The sequence below is a fragment of the Peromyscus maniculatus genome, chromosome 15, assembly GCF_049852395.1.
Source record: "Peromyscus maniculatus bairdii isolate BWxNUB_F1_BW_parent chromosome 15, HU_Pman_BW_mat_3.1, whole genome shotgun sequence".
In the NCBI taxonomy this organism is placed as follows: Eukaryota; Metazoa; Chordata; class Mammalia; order Rodentia; family Cricetidae; genus Peromyscus; species Peromyscus maniculatus.
This window is the reverse complement of record NC_134866.1, coordinates 64,507,188-64,524,928: the sequence shown is the minus strand read 5'-3', so window position 1 is coordinate 64,524,928 and position 17,741 is coordinate 64,507,188. Positions and strand designations below refer to the sequence as shown.

At 35.2% G+C, this 17,741-nt stretch overlaps 1 protein-coding gene across 1 annotated transcript in view; it reads left to right on the top strand.

Moving 5' to 3' along the window:
- Rasa1 (RAS p21 protein activator 1) overlaps positions 1–17,741 on the top strand; it is an 84,381-nt gene that overhangs the window by 42,759 nt on the left and 23,881 nt on the right. Inside the window, exons 6-9 of the mRNA XM_006993203.4 lie at positions 1,218–1,249; positions 5,296–5,348; positions 7,984–8,134; positions 13,212–13,290. Coding sequence (XP_006993265.2) covers positions 1,218–1,249; positions 5,296–5,348; positions 7,984–8,134; positions 13,212–13,290 — 315 coding nt within the window. The remainder of the gene's footprint in view (positions 1–1,217; positions 1,250–5,295; positions 5,349–7,983; positions 8,135–13,211; positions 13,291–17,741) is intronic.

Genomic DNA, 17,741 nt, shown 5'->3' with positions numbered 1-17,741 from the left:
TTCTTCACACTCTTGGCCTGTTAGGTTGCCTTGCAAAACTTAATTCATTGTTACTAGCTCACTTCAATTGTCACCCTCTTTTTTTTTCCCCCCAGAGAGTTTGTTTCTAGGTACTTTTTTTTAGGTCAGATTGTTTGTTTTCACAGTACTCATTGGTTCTATATTCCATTGTACTTAAAACATTATTATATAGACCACTTTTTAAAAAGAGGGTAATTATAATACTCATTTTGTTCCTTATAGTAAGCATTCATTGACTTTGATTTTAGTCTGACTAAATACTTAGTGAGGAACTAATTAAGAGAAGTCCTTGCTAATATTTTTTTCTTTCATTATCAGTTCATTGAAAACTCACTGTAAGCTGCTACAACTATAGTTCAGTATATACTCAAGTGTTTGGGGTGGTGGTGATGTTATAGAGAATAGCTTAGAATTTAATAAGATTCCACTATTTTGGAATGAATAATGTTAGAATAGCTTTAAAACCTGGAGTACAGACTCGAGTAAGATAAGGTTTAAAAGATGGCAGAAAGAGAGAGGTTGCATTTTGTATTCCACAGAAAAGGAAGTGCTCACATTTTAGGTTCAAATATTTGACTGTAAGGAGGTAGGATTTGAGGTAGTTTTGCTTAATGGCTTGGTTCTTTAAAACAGGTAGGTAGCAGTGAGTTGAGAGGACATTCTGATAGCACTTACCACAACAGAACGCAAGCCACAGAAGAGAGGTGAAATAGATGAGCAAAGGCGTAGTTACATGTGTCCTGGAAAGTGGGTAGTATAAGGCAGGAAGTACATACTTGAGGCCTATGGTTAAGGGCGTTTCTTGGAAAATGAGGAATCTGTAGGCAGGAAAGAGGGTAGTAAAGGCTTGCTTTAAAGGTGTGTCCATTGGGTTTGTCTATTCTTATGTGCACATCTACAGTTGACACTGAGGAATTCAGAGAGGTTGGAGGGGGTAATTATACTGTAGTTGGGACTACTACCTTGATAGTTTATAAGAAAAGAAGAAAGGGTCTGATTTAAATGACGACAACATGGAGAAGAGTGAACAGAACTACATGGTAGTTCTTGAACGGAAACATCTTTTCTCCTAATAACTATGAAAAGTATTGTGGAGATAGTTTTGAAGATTGAATTCTTAGGAATTTTCATGAAATTGGATTAAGATTTAATTTCATAAAATTAAAAATTATGCTGTCTTAATCTCTTCCCTTTAGGGCCGGGAAGAAGATCCACACGAAGGCAAAATGTGAGTTTGTATTAATTATGAAAAGGAGAAACAATAATGTAAAATTGTAAATTAGAAAAATAGTCAAAAATACTTAATGAATTTTAGACTGATGTATTTTTTAAATTTGGTTCAGAGAACTGATATATACTTCTTAAGAATCTAGTACTAAATTCTTAGTTTTACACTAACAGTAGCCTCTATCCCCAAGCTAAAGCCCTGTCAGTAAACATTATGTTGCATCTTAATGAGCAGTACCGCTCCTCCTATTCCCTCATTTTCTTACTAATTATAGTAGTTCTTATTTTTGTGACCAATCATTAATGAACTTTTAAACTCAGTTTTTAGTATGCATATGTGAGAGAACTTGTGATAATTTTAGTATAAACAAGCAAGGTCTTTTAAAATAAGCCTTTTTGATTCCTTTTATGTGTATAGGATTCCTTTTAAAATCTTAGCCTTCAATCACATTCTATTTTATTCATATTATTTCAATACTGTGTTCATCTATTGTCTTTTCAGTTCATGTTTTTCTTAATCAACTTGTCAGCATTTATGGATGGTATTTAAAGCTTGCCACAAATGTTTTTTCTTGTTCTTTAGCCATCAGAAGAGGAAGTACATTAAACTGAACATTCAACGTGTAGTTCTTTTATTATCTTTTTTATTAATAGACTATATTATATCTTACAAGTACATTCTCTCTCTCTCTCTCTCTTTTTTTTTTTTTTTTTTTTTGATTTTTCGAGACAGGGGTTTCTCTATGTAGCTTTGTACCTTTCCTGGAACTCGCTTTGGAGACCAGGCTGGCCTTGAACTCACAGAGATTCGCCTGCCTCTGCCTCCCGAGTGCTAGGATTAAAGGCGTGCACCGCCGCCGCCACCACCTGGCAGAGTACATTCTTTTTTTTTTTTTTTTTTTTTTTGTTTTTGTTTTTTTTTTTGGTTTTTTGAGACAGGGTTTCTTTGTGTAGCTTTGCGCCTTTCCTGGGACTCACTTGGTAGCCCAGGCTGGCCTCGAACTCACAGAGATCCGCCTGGCTCTGCCTCCCGAGTGCTGGGATTAAAGGCGTGCGCCACCATCGCCCGGCTGGCAGAGTACATTCTTATATTACTACTCCATATGGATACAAGTGCCTCCATTGCTTAACTCAACCTATTTGATTGTGTTTGAAGTCTGTATCAACAGTTTCAAATTCTAGTTAATGCTTAGGGAATCAGATTCAGAACAAAAGTAGATTGGAGATTGTGTGTGTGTGTGTGTGTGTGTGTGTGTGTTTGTGTGTGCGCGCGCGCATGTACGTATGTATATACATATATTCCCATTTTTCTCCCAACACAAAAATCCTGATTTTCATTATATAACATCTTGATAGAGATCATAGTGCAGAGAATCATTTCTTTCCCTCTTGTCAGAGGACAGCAGCCTGAGTGGTAGCAAATGGCAATTGATATTAATTGTTTAATATTACCGATTATGAGAAGTAGAAAACTTGAAAGTTTTTTGCATGTCTTAAGGTGAACACTCTGTCTAGTTAATATGTGCAAGAATGTGAATTCATAGGGCAAGTAAGATGGCTCAGAAGGTAAAGGCATTCACACACACACACACACACACACACACACACACACCACACACTAAATGAATCTGAGTTCAATATTATGAAATCCTTTAGATTTTCAAGAGAAAGTGTAAATTCCTCGTGTCCCTGTTTTAAGAGTACAGATCTACAGATGCCAGTAAATGTTTAAAACTTCACTCATTTTTCAATGTCAAGTATAAGACTTCACTGGGAAGTTTTCTGTTAATACATTAATCTTATTTTTTCTGAACTTTATGTGGTATTTAGCATAAGTTAAATTTTATGTTGATTTATTTTATGTATGTGCTTACTCTTTAGTATTTAAAGCAGAGACTCTGGCAGTGAAGTATTGGAAATATTTTAAAGTATCCTTTAGGCACAATGAATTCCCTTTGAGATTAAATAGCCAGTATGACTGACTAAGTGTCTTTGTACTCCATATTTTCTGTGTAGGCAATACTAAGTTTTAATAATTATTTTCTTCTAAAATATTTATTGAGTATGTGCCTTCTTTTCAGTCATAAATAACTTTATTATATTCATTCTTAGTAGTATCTGGTATAACAGCCAACTTCTGCTAGGCACTCCAAATCATTAGTCTCCTCACATTCTCTGTTCTAATACTTAGAGTTCCTGTCTCCTGTACCCTTTATTAGTCTTATCACCTCACTCTGCCCTTTGTAAACCTTTCTGGTGCATGGCTTTATTTTTTATCTTTGTGTTTTACTAAGCTGCTTCCCAGGTGAGAATTACCCTTCAGTTGTTTATGTAGTTATCTAATTTAGTAAATTCACGTTCAGTGAATCTTAATGTTGTTCCTTACATATGCTGAAGACTTGTGCCTTTTTCCATTACTCTCCAAACTCCCCAGCATGTACTCATCACTGTACTTACTGTAGTTTTACTCTGTTTTATCCTAACCAGAGCCTGAACTTGTTAAGAGTAAGGACTATTATGTTGAGTACAAATCATGTACTTAAATTACATCAGTTTTATACAAGAATAACTCCAGGAAATAATATTGCCCCCTTGCCTCGAGGTTATTTTCTTAAAGTTCAAAATATTATTCATCTTTAAAACTTAACTATTCTTTTAAAACTCTTTGGGTTTTATTTTTACTGGATAGAAAACTTTAGGGTTGGTCTTGGATGCCATCTAGCCGGCTCTCCGAGAATATAGAAATCCACTCTAGCATGTATAGTAAATGGTAGTTTAGCATTTACTTGAATGCAGTGTATAGTCTCATACATTTTAGAGCATTCTAGACTGTATTGTTTATTTCCTCTTCATTATTCATGTCTGCTCAGAGAGCATCAGGAAATTTGAATTAATAAGCTAATGGTTGGAATAATTTCTTTAAAGATTAATTTTTCATTTACTTGAAAATTAAGTAGTATTTTAACTTTCCCTAGTAATGGAATGATTAATGAAGCAGAATGAACGACCTTTAAGCCTGTTGCATTGCATCTTAGAGCACTCATGTTTTCTGTCTTGTCGTATGTGTCCTTTACAACTGGAACTTAACTCATTACTACAAGTCATTGTAGACAGACCTTAAGAAGATGCAGCAGAAGTGGTAGAGAAGTGATCTGAGATTACCAGTGAGAGACAGTGGGATTTCATCTAAATAAGAGGAAAAACTTCAGGACTTTGACTTTTAAATGAATGGATTTATTTTATTTTTGAGCCAGGGTCTTATTATATGGTCCCAGCTGGCCTGGATCTCACTGTGTAAACCAAGCTGGCCCATATTTATAGTCATCTTTTCCTCCCAAGTTCTCAGATTAAAGGGATGCACCACCACTCCTGATCCTTAAGTAATTTTTTAAACATGTCATTTTATGTAAAGGTAAATACTAAGTACTTGAAATTTCATTGTGCTATATTTTCAGCTATTACAGTTTATAATAATTTCTAAATGCTTAATTCCAGAATACAGATTATAAAATTCTTTAGCATTCCAGTTTGATAGACTATTAGCTCAGAATTAAAAATCGGTTGAGTTCTTTCTGTTGGTATGTACTTGTTCTTTAACATTTTAATTTTATTGGTAAAGATCTTATGTTAAAAGAAAATTAATTTTGAGAGAGACATGAGAAAAATAATTTGGTTCTGCCTTTTATTATCTCCCCTATCCCCTACAAGCCGTCCAAGGGAAAATGGAGCTGTGATATAAGCATGTAACAGATACTACTAGAACTAAAACTCTAGAACTAAAACCAGTATTTTTAAAAATATTACAATTAATATGGAAATTGTAGTTTAAAATTTTACTTGACATTTCCTAGTTTTTCTGTACTTTGTTGAAATAAAGCACAGTAAGCTTCTAAAACACAATAGAAATGTAATGGATGAAATGTGATCATTTCTATTACATTTATTTCATGTCAGTATGAATTATGAAAATTTTGCTTACTTTTGAGTATATGAAAGCATCAGCATGTGGACTTTTAATTATCATGTCATGTTTGTTCTCCTTTAAAGATGGTTCCATGGGAAGATTTCCAAACAAGAAGCTTATAATTTATTAATGACAGGTACCTTTGTATTCTTCAATGTCTTTATTGATAAAGTATAAAATTGAAACAACTTTTTTTCATGTACTGTGCTTTCCTTTACTATTTGATTAATACTTATGCATATTGTATTTTCTTTGCGATGCTTGGAAACCGGTATTTTTCTGGTTTTGTTTTAGGTTAAAATGTACATGTCTAATAAACTCTTGTGAAGTATATTTTTCTTCTTCCCTAGCCACTGTCCCTGTTTCCTTCCCCATGTGTTACAGCTTATGATCTTGTGATATATAATTTTTGTGTAGCTCAGGGCTATCCTACATATAATATACTTAGAAGAATACATAATATACTTTTTAATGTTAAGAAATATATTAAGAAAACATTTCATATTTACAAATACAAATTCTTGTCATTCTTTTTATTCATCATGTGAGTTCTAGTCTACAAATACCATATAACATGCAATGTATCAATAGAGGAATACCGTGTTACCATTCTTTTTCCATTCATTTATAATGTACTTTTTTTTCCCCCTCAAGACAGGGTTTCTCTGTGTAGTTCTGACTGTCCTGGAACTCGCTCTGTCCTCGAACTCACAAAGATCCACCTGCCTTTGCCTCTTGAGTGCTGGAATTAAAGGCATGCACCAGTATACATTCTTGTATTATTTGTGTGCATGGTGGAATTACATAATTGAGCCTTATTTAAAATGCATTCCTAACTTTTCTGATTGTTAGAGGAAGATGCAAATTAAGTTTACTTGCATTAAGCGTTTATTATTTAAAGCAACAGTTCTCAACCTATGGATTGTGACCCCTTTGACAAACCTCTCATCAAAAATATTCATTACAATTGCTAACATTAGCACAATTACATATATGAAGTAGGAATAAACTAACTTTATAGTTGGGATGGGTCACCAAAACATGAGGAACTATATTAAAGGTTGCATCATTAGGAAGGTTGAGGACCAGTGATTTAAAGTAACAACTATGTTACTTTGCTCTTTATTATTTACTTTTCATTGTGAGGTTAATTTAACTATCAGATATATATTAGTAAACTATATTTGACAGAGATTGTTGACAAAATCAATTTATTATATATATTTTAGATGTTGTGGTTCTTGAAAAATTGGTAGTTCCTGTATTTTATAGGGTACCCTGAAATAGGTAACTATAGCAAATAAATACTAATTGTTAAATATGTTGCCTTAGTTGTTTTAAGATGTATCATTACATCTTAAATCAGTGATTTATTCACATATAGGATTTGAGGCTGTTTTTGAAGTGCTTAATGTTTTAACCTGCACTAAGTAGGTTCAGAAGGAGTTTAAAATATGCCAGTGCTAGACCTAGAGATCAAGTTTAAACCAGAGTGTTATGTCATCAGCTTTTCAGGTGGAACCAAAAAAATTCATTTTAGTTAGTTGTTGGTGTAGGTTTATATTTAGATATTGAATCACCAAGTACTTGTATCCATTATTTTTTAGATGTCAAAGCATGAAAAGAGCCAGGCAGTGGTGGCACACGCCTTTAATCCCAGCACTCAGGAACAAAGGCAGGCAAATCTCTGTGAGTTCAAGGCCAGCCTGGGCTACAAAGCAAGTTCCGGGAAAGGCAAAAAGCTACACAGAGAAACCCTGTTTCGAAAAAAAAACAAAAAACAAAAAGAATCTAAACATTTCTCACATTAGTTTGTATTTTTGTTTATTCCTATACTCTTTTAGAAAGAGTGGACACTTTACCGACACTACACAAGCACATTCATGTACAAATTTGCACATGATTCTTATCTTACATTGAAGAAGAAACAGAGTATCAGCATTGTCACCCAGAATTTCCTTTATCATATATTAAATTGCACAGTTTGCACAGGTTTTTATTATTTACTTATGTATTAAGCTGAACTTTGAAAACTCAATATAAGATTTACTTTTTACTTCTTTGTATCGAACACCAATACAATAGCAAGAGTCTAAGCTAGATGATTTGAGCTATTACTCATTTATACAAGAATTACATGTGATAATTGGGTTAGTTATGCTTTCTTACAAGAGTCAATTCCTAATCTTTCTGTTAACCAGTATTTAACCACAAAGGAAACATTATGGTATTAGGAATCATTGCTAATTGAAGATAGTCTTTTGTGTGCACCTTTTCAGGATGATACCTAGTGAGTAAAATATTTGATGTGTTTATTGATTATGATAATATACTCAGATACTTCAGTTATTTTGAACCTACCTTTGTAAGCACTTATACTGCTATATAACCGTTTGCTTTTTAATCATTATTGGAAATCCAGAGAAAGTTTAGACTATTGGGCAAAATGAGTTTAACTTTGAAGACTTTATTTAGGAAATTACCATATGATGTAATAGTTTGAGTTTCTTTAGGAGATTACCATATGATATAATAGACAACTTGCTGCAGACTTTCAGTTCCATAGGTTTAGGAAATAAAACTAGTTAAGATAAACCAAGAAAAACATGAGTGGTTGTAAAACATAAAATGAAAATAGGAAACCCTGTCTTAAAGTTTCATGATAAAAATTTACATGTGGTTATGACTTTGAATATATTTCCTAATTAGATTACTTAACATATTTTCTTTTTATTTGGTAGAGTATAAAGCTAACAACTTAATTTTTACAGTTGGCCAAGTCTGCAGCTTTCTTGTGAGGCCTTCAGATAATACTCCTGGTGATTATTCCTTGTATTTTCGGACCAATGAAAATATTCAGCGGTTTAAAATTTGCCCAACACCTAACAACCAGTTTATGATGGGAGGCCGATACTATAACAGGTAAGTTATGAAACAGTTTAAATTATCTTTTAGTTGTGGCAAAAATAGTTGGACTCAAAATATATTAAACTTCCTCAGTTTCTAATATAATATCTGTAGTCTTATCTGAGAGTGCTTTAAACAGTATCAAACATGAATATTAATACTTGTCAACTCCCAAATATCTTGTTTAATAAAATATTTATGTATAAGCTATTTGTAGATAATTCCCTGATTTTTACAAATGCCATGTAATTGGCTTATTCAAGAAGTTGATACTTTTTGTGTGTCGTGATTAGTTTGTACCTCTCAACTAATGAGAAACTTTGTCTTTATCTTAAAACTCATAATGAATTGTAGTTGCTTGCTTAGGAAAGAAATTAGTAGAGGAAACTGTGATACAGAGTGGCAGTGTTCTTCTGGAAAAGAAAAGATAATAGAGAGAGTACTATTGTTTCTTCCTTGGGGGACTAGCATAATCTTGTTTTTAAAATAAATTTACCTGCTTAGCTTGTTAATACTGCTCTAGTATTCCCCATCTCAATTAGAATTCCCTAAATTCCAGTCTAAGTTTTAAGTTCATAAAGCTTCAACAGCTGACTTATCTAGAAAAAACAAAAATTTAGTGATAAGGTTTTTTGCTTATCAGAAGTTTAGTGGACCGTTAAAAAAAATTAAATGAAAGATATAATTTTAGATGTTTGCCCACCTTATCTTATTAAGCTACTGAGTACCTTGGTTTTAGACATCTTCACCTAGAATCTAGTTTGCTAGAGTTTCAATTTGCCTTAAATTAGATTTTACCATTATCAAGGTTTTGGGAGACTTGAAACATACATTTGAAAGTATGCACATGCAACTAAATTACTAAACATCAAGATTGAGATTTTTTTCCCTTTTAAAGATTGTCTTAGTTAGGGTTTAATTGCTGTGCAGAGACACCATGACATTTAACTGGGGCATGCTTATAGTTCAGGAGTTTAGTCCATTACTGTGTCAGAAAGCATGGTGGTATGTAGGCAGACATGGTATTGGAGAGGTAGCTGAGAGTTCTATATTTTGATCCACAGGCAGTAAAAGAGAGAGTGATGGCCTGGCTTGAGCTTCTGAAACCTCAAAGCCCACCCCCAGTGACACCTTTTCTCCAACACTCTTAATAGTGCCATGCTCTGAGTCTTGGGAGCCATTTTCATTCAGGGATGATACTACAGGGATGATTTAATTTACATAGAATTATTTATTTTGAAGGTTGTTTTAATCTAAACTTCTTTATCTCTGCAAACATGGAAAATCTTTTTATGAACTGTGGGCTCTTGGTAAGATATATAAAGGTAGTCTTTATAATTAGAGACCACAATGGAACAAGAAGAAATAATTCAGGGACTTTTTATAATTTTTACAAAAGTATTAGTGTGCTTGCAAAATGGTATTCAATACGGTCTCTACTACTCCCCAAGTTTGACTTCCTGACTTTTTTTCCCTATGGATATATTAATTTTAAAATGCTCAGGTACCTTGTTTCTGGTTTTGTTTGCTTAATTCTTAGAATGAAATTGAAGGCTGACAAGATAGCTCAGAGAGTCAAAAACCAGATTCTATGCAAGTGTGACACCATGAGTTTGATTGCTGGAACCCATGGTGAGAAGAGAGAACTCATTCTCAAAAGCTGTCCTCGACCTCTAGACACATGCCATGGTACATACATGCTTTCATGTACCCAGAATATAAAAATAAAAAGAAGGCCAAAATTAAACATAGAAAAAAAGCATTATTAGTATTATTTCCTAGGAAGTAATTGAAAAGAAAACACATTTTTTTCTGTTACTTAGATATGAATATCCGATGCAATATTCATGAAATCTAACAGAGGCATACTATGGTATTCTGTTTTCTCTTTAGATTTTTGCTGTTTCCTAAGTAACTATTGAGCTACAGCTTTGACACAACTTGAGAAAAGGAGAGGCATTTAGCACCAAACTGAATTCAGCATACACATATTGACTAATCTATTTAGTGACATTTGCTGCATAAAAATTAAAGGACAAAAAATACCATTTCTACATTATTAGTGCCCTGAACTGTTAGAAAAGATGGTGTTCAGGTTGTAATAAATTGAAAGAAAATACAAATAGGCATGGAAATCACTAAAAAGACTATAATTTAGGTAATGGTAAAAAGGTAGTGGGATTTTAGTAAGACATTGAAGATTAACACTTGTGTAGTTTAAGAAGAGATGTACATGGTTTTATGTAATAGGTACTCAATTAAAGTACATCATGTGTCTTTAGAAATTCGTTTTATGAATAAGTACTCTTCCAGTGGCTGCAGTAACTGAAGAAATGGCTTTCGCTTATGTAGCCACTATTGATTGCCTGTCAACCCCCAGCGAGGGGTGTCCCTCATGAGCCCTCCCTTCTCCATCTCAGGGTGTTTGAGTCTTGGCAGTGGTGTGCAGTTAATAGTTGATGATGGTTCACGAGTGCAGTGGTCATGCCATCTCTGGACGACAGTCTACACCGCTGCACCCTTCATTCAGTTTCTACATGCTTTCTGCCCCCCCTTCACAGGGTTCCCTGAGTTTTGCAGGGGGAGACAAGATGTCAGATTATAGCTGAATGTTCAGCAGACAGTGTTGTGAGTCTCAGCAGGGTCTGTTTTGCACTGTAAAAAGAACCTTCTTTGACAGATCTGGCAACAGCACTGACCTGTGGGGATGAACATAGTTATTTAGAAGCCTGTCCTGGTACTGTATAGACCAGTCTTTCTTTGCTTGAACTTCCCAGAGCTCGTTTTAAGGCGTGTGCTCCTTTGTTGGCTTGGGAATGTGGATGTGCATCATGTCCACTCCACAGAACGGCAGCTGTAGTGTCTTCCCTGCTAGAGCCTCTGATGCTGCAGCCATGGGCTTGGTCAGCTTTTCAGTACCAGAAGTGTTTCCCATGAAAAAAGGGTTGGTTACCCCTGTAGTAACAGTTGCCTCATAGGTTGGCAGTGTGGCACAGGGGTCCATAACTGAAACTTAACAATCCCCCGCATACACTTGCATAGCAATTTCTAGAACTGTGACAGGGAAACATCAGGCAAGAAGCTTCCAGATTTGTTTTCATTTTATTTCTCTGTGTTAAAGGTGTGGTAGTTTCAGAACTAGAAGCTTCTCATGTAGTTCTCATGGTCAGTCACCAGTAGAGGTGATAGCCTGTATTGTTGGGGCCTTTAAGGGAAGCAGCCCCTGTTGGCACTGTAGTTTTGATTTCATAACCTGTGGTTTCTGACGGCAGGTTTTTCCGCCCACACAGGGTGCTTCCATTTAAGATTTTTAAAATTTAATTTTAAACTTTCTTACCAAGGATCATTTATATAATCTTAAAACATTTTAATTGTACAAAGATTGAGTTTCACTGTGAAATTTCCATGCCTGTATTTATTATGACCTGATTACATCTACCTTCCCATGCATCCATAGATACTTTTTACCTTAAAACAGTCAGCTTTGTGACGATGTCCAGCTGCTTTCTGTTTTTCCTGATTTTCATTTCTCTTTAAATAATTTTAGATTTATCCTATTTTCAAAATGTATTATCTTCCTAAAAAAATCTTGTTTTCATTCCACCTTTCTACTGTGTGTTAATACTTAGTTGTATTTATAGTTATTTTTTATTGATCTTTATATTTTACTTTTGAATATTATATTTAATTTAAATTTTGTAGTGTAGGAAAGATACTTGAAGCTCTGTGTATATATATACACACACAATATAGTATGGCAGTTACTCTGTCACTCTGAAGAACTCTTGGAAGAATAAATCAAGAGGCAGGTTAGCAAAGTCTTTTTGGAGACATATTTCTTGTGTGTCTTAAAAATACCCCTCCATTTAGTATATAAAATGAAAGTTTAAAATTCTAGAAATTAAATTATCTAGACATTAATTTGAACTATTAATTATAGAATATACTTTTATTTATTACAAAAATATTTGGTGGCATCCTAAACTGTGTTATATCATGTCATTTTTACTTTCAGTTTCATTAGTAACATTTCCCAAATATATAGAAACTTTGTTGGTACTTTTTAATCAAAGTCTCTAATCCTTCCCTGCCACAGTGACAACTGTACAGGCAAAGTTCTGCTAGTGTCCCTTTTTCTTCTTTTGACTTGTCTTTTCACCTAACTGTGGTGGTATTGTGTTCCCCAAAAAATATTTTGCACCCTAATAAACTTATCTGGGGTCAGAGACAGAACAGCCACTATATTAAACATAAAGGTTAGGCAGTGGTAGCACATGCCTTTAATCCTAGCATTCCAGAGGCAGAAATCCATCTCTTCAAGGATACAGCCAAGCATGGTGACTCACACTTTTAATCCCAGGGAGTAGTGGCAGATAACAGAAAGATATATAAGGCATGAGGACCAGAAACTAGAATCATTTGGCTGGTTAAGCTTTTAGGTTTTGAGCAGCACAGTTCAGCTGAGAGCCATTGGGATGAGAATAGAGAAGCTTCAGTCTGAGGAAACATGACCAGCTGAGAAGTTGGCAAGGTGAGGTAGCTGTGGCTTGTTCTGTCTCTCTGATCTTCCAGTGTTCACCCCAATACCTGGCTCAGGTTTGATTTTATTAATAAGAATTTTTAAGATTCATGCTACACCTAACTACTCACGTGTTAGGACGTAATGATAATATAAGCAAAAGCAAACGTATGTGTGATTTGATGACAGAAGTTCTTAGTTTATCATTCGCTAAATAAATGCCATTTCTGTTAGTTCCTCGTATGTCGGAAGGATTGTTTTTTTCAGTAAACCAAAAGCCATAACTTGTAATCATTTTCTCACTGAATGTCGTCACTTTCTGAGTATGAAATGTAGTATCATTGACTTGGCTGTGTGTTTGATACGGAACCACAATCTTTAGCTTACATATTCTAGCTTGCAAACCTGTATTTGGAATATCTTATTTTTTATAAAATAATGTGACTATTATGATAGTGTATTCTATGAATTATGCAGATTTTATGCTTTCAAAAACTACTTATGAATAGATAATCCTTGGTAACATGGTTTACTTATATTCTAAGAAATTTATACAGTTATTTATTTTAACAGTATTGGGGACATCATAGATCACTATCGGAAAGAACAGATTGTTGAAGGCTATTATCTTAAGGAACCTGTACCAATGCAGGTCAGTGTTATTTTTTTCTTGCTTGAAATAATTAGCATCTTGTTTTAAACATGGTTTTTGTGATGGTTATATAAATATTGATTCTGCTCAAACTAGATAAAATTTAAAGCTATGGATAATTTAGATTTCTTTAGGAAATAAACTCTAAGAGAATTTTTTACTTTTCAATTATATTCACTTTAGATAATTTAGATAATCAGTAGATACCAAGTAAGTCCTGGTAGCTTATTTCTCTGTCTTTGGTTTTTATTTTTATTACATTGTTCTTAGACAGTTTTACACAGGTGTTCATGCCTACTATTATTTCTCACCTCTTGTTCACCCTACCTCGTCCCCAAAAATACCTCTCATTCTGTCTATTAATTTTGTTTTGTGACCCACGAGTTTAACCAGGGCTATCTACATAACCATTTGTTTGGAGCTGTTCCTTGGAGTCATGCTGTGCTCAAGAGTAGTATCACAAGTAAAGACAGTGATTCTCCCAGAATCTGTCAATAGATCAGAGGTATAGAGTAGTACATAGTGAGTCCCTCCGCATTCTGTGATTGATTGTTGATAGGACCAGTCTAATGTGGACTCAACATCGATAATTACAGTTGTGGTGAATTGATAATGGTTGCAGTGGTTGTACTGAGTCTAGAGGATGGCATTTGTTGCCTTCATCCCTGCTGCCAGGGCTCTCACGTCTTTTCTGCTTCTGCATAGAAATGACTCCTGAGTGTTAGAGTGGGTGGTATAGTTTTCTGTGTGTTCCCCTCCCCCTCCCCCACAGACCTGGGTTGTTTGCCAGGCTTATAGTACTTGGTACCTATGGAGAAGACAGAATAACACTAGGGAAAGGAGTGAATCCTTTTTAGGAAAAATGGAGATGGCATGGTTTTCACAGCCAGTTTTATATAGGTTAAAAAAAAAATGGATGGAAGAGCCAGGTGGTGGTGGCGCACACTTTTAATCCCAGCACGCGGGTGGCAGAGCCAGGCGGATCTCTCTGAGTTTGAGGTCAGCCTGGTCTACAGAGCAAGATCCAGGACAGGCACCAAAACTACACAGAGAAACCCTGTCTCGGAAAAAAATAAACAAACAAACAAAATTGATGGAAGAATATTAAGGCCTAGAGAAGTTTAAATTTTTTATTACTTCATTTGCCTATAGTTTTTGTTGCTTGAATCTTGGATTGTCTCATAATAAAATACCCAGAGCCAGATATTGAGGTAAAAGATGAAAGATCAGAGAAGCAGAGCAGGCCACAGCCACCACCTATTATTACCTCACCAACTCCAGGCATCCTCTGATTGAAATCCTGAGTCCTCACATGAAAGGATCTCAGCTGAACAGCTTTAGTTCCTGTTTCCTCACGCCTCACATACCTTTCTCTGCCCGGCCATGTCACTTCCTGGGACTAAAGGCGTGTGTGCTTCACAGTACTGGGATTAAAGGTGTGTGCCACCACTGCCTGGCTCTGTTTACAATGTGGCTCTGAACTCACAGAGAATCAGATTCTTCCTATATTTCTGTCAGTATTCTGTCAATCTAGATCTAACTAGTTTAAATCAGCTTTGAGTTTCTATTCTTTCTTGACAATCTTCTATTAATTGATCAACACAAACACTCACTTTAGTTAGCAGATCTGAGAGACCTTAGCTGCTAACTGCTCTAGGTACTGCTGTATAAGACAGTCACTTCTAAAATACAACCTTGTGTGGTGTCTGTTTTTCTAGAAAGTACTGCTGAGATCTTTTATTAGTGGTTAGTAACCCAGATCATGCATGTTATATCCTTAGTTCCCAATTGGCTGGTTGAGTTAGAAATGATTCTAGTTTGTCTCATAAATTCACAAGTTTTGTGTAGAAATTAAGTAATAAGATATTCCATCCTCAATTGGTACTTTTAATTTTCTAATTTAATTTTTTATAGTTAGAAATGGAAACCTGTAACATAAATTAGTATATGATTTGTTTCATGTATTTAGTGTGCTTAACTCTTATAATAACCAAAGAAACCTAAAGTTGCTATGCTTTGCATAAATTTCTACAAAGAGTTAAATGCCTTGAAAAGGGTTACTATGAAACAAATGTATTTCTATAAAAGCAGTTAAATGTTAGTGATAGTCTTGGAATGAATTTAGGTTTCAGCAGAAGTTTGAAGAGTCAAAACATACAAAGGCTAATAATATCCTTTTTCTAATGAACAACCTGACCAGCTGGCAGAATCAGTTCAGTCCTCCCCTCAGTGGCACCCTGTATACCCAGACATTAGCTAAAATAGAAACAAGCAAGTCCTAGAACTGCTTCCTGGAGAAGACACTAGAAGGAAGGAGCTGGCGAGATGGCTCAGTGCGCAAGGTGCTTGTCCTTGAGCCTGACTGCCTGAGTTCAGTCCTAGGCAGACTCCAAATTGTCCTCGGACCTCTACATGTGCACTGTGCCATGGGAACAACCTCTTGGTCCTAAACAGAAAATAAATAAAAGCATTAAAAAATATAAAATTATAAGCCAGAACAACCTAGATGCCCGTCAACTGAAGAATGGATTAAGAAAATGTGGTACATTTACACAATGGAGTACTACTCAGCAGAGAAAAACAATAACATCATGAAATTTGCAGGCAAATGGGTGGAATTAGAAAATATCATCCTGAGTGAGGTAACCCAGACTCAGAAATACAAACATGGTATGTACTCACTCATAAGTGGATACTAGATATAAAGCAAAGAACAATCAGACTGCAACCCACAGAACCAGGGGGACTATATAGCAGGGGGGACCCTAGGATGACTGTGGCTTATAATAAGTTTTGGTTTTACTCAATTACTGGGCAAGCCTCAATGAAATATTTCACTATTAGGATAAGAATTTATACTGTATCAAGCTGATAATAGAAAAATAAATAAATAAAAATGAAAAAAGTTTAAATTAAAAAAAAAACCTTCTGAATACGTTTTAGGTATTTTTCTATGCATACTAATGAATTATTCCAACAGTTTGGTCAAGTTAACACTCTAATCATGCCTGTTTTATAAATAAATAACAAAACTTAAACTAGAAAGGCTAAGTATTTCTCAATATACTTAGCCTTTCCCCTGTTCACCATGTCAGGTCTGTTGGGAGCGTCCTTCTTACTCAGAGCATGAACACCACGAAAAATATTGATTTATTTCACTGTGAGTGCCTCTTCCCCCTTAAAACATAACAGTTGGAGTTGTCCATTTAAAATGTGAGTTGGAGCTGGGCGGTGGTGATGGCACACGCCTTTAATCCCAGCACTTCTGAGGCAGAGCCAGGCGGATCTTTGTGAGTTCAAGGCCAGCCTGGTCTACAGAGCGAGATTCAGGACAGGCACCAAAACAACATGGAGAAACTGTCTCGAAAAACCCCACCAAAAATAAAAAATTAAAAAAAAAAATGTGACTTGGGTCCATTATTATGTTTAGTACTTCAAGATGGTCACTATTTCAGAATAAAAGATAAAATCCCTTTTGTGGCAGACAAAACATTCTATACTGATGTTTCTGTATTCCTGACCTACCTTATTCTACTGTCCTCATCTGTTTCTGAATTCATATTTTGGTCCTGTTTGAGATTTATAAATACAGTAGGCTCTTTACTTTCTTTAGATCTTTGAGCTGGCTTTTCTCTCAGACATCTACTTACCTTTAGTTACTCAAAATTTTACTAAAAAATTAGCTTCACAATGAGATTTATTTAGAGACCAACACCACAGCTACTTCTGTTCTGCAAAGCACTCTACTTATTTTAACATACATTGATTGTGTATTGACTTTCTCTAATTAGAACCTACATTACTGACCTATGATTAATTTAGTGTTTTGAATTGGATTGTTGGTGTTTTCTTAGCCATTGAGTAACAGAGTCAGAATTGAAGTCTGGGTATGGTAGCCTGTAGGTTCTGTTTTATCAACTACTCTCAGGGAGGACTGTGTAAGATGAGATATCTTTGTTCAGAACTGTGTAGAAAGTGGGCCAAAATATGGAAACAGGCCTTGCTATCTATCACTCAGTGACTTATTACAACCTGCAAGTGAAGCTGCATTCTTACTCATGCCTTAGAAGATACCGGAATCCTTTGATTTGTAGGTCAGTATACCTTAATTAACTTTGGCACGAGCTGGAGAGATGGTTCAGTGAGTAAAGTGCTTGCTATTGCAAACGTGACAACAGTTCGATTCCCCAGAGTCCACTAACCAAAGCTGGATGCAGTGTGCACACCTAGAATCCAGCACTGAGACAGTGGAGGAGGATCTTGGGAGCGCTCTGGCCAACAAGTCTTGCTTAATTGTCAAGCTCTAAATTCAGCGAAAGACAGTGTGAGAGACTGGGAAGGGTCAGTACCTTGTCCTCAAGCCTCCTTACCCACACACACCTACGTACACAGAAACATACAACACTTATAGATTTTCTTGGAGTCATGTGTTTAAAGCTAAGCATGAATAT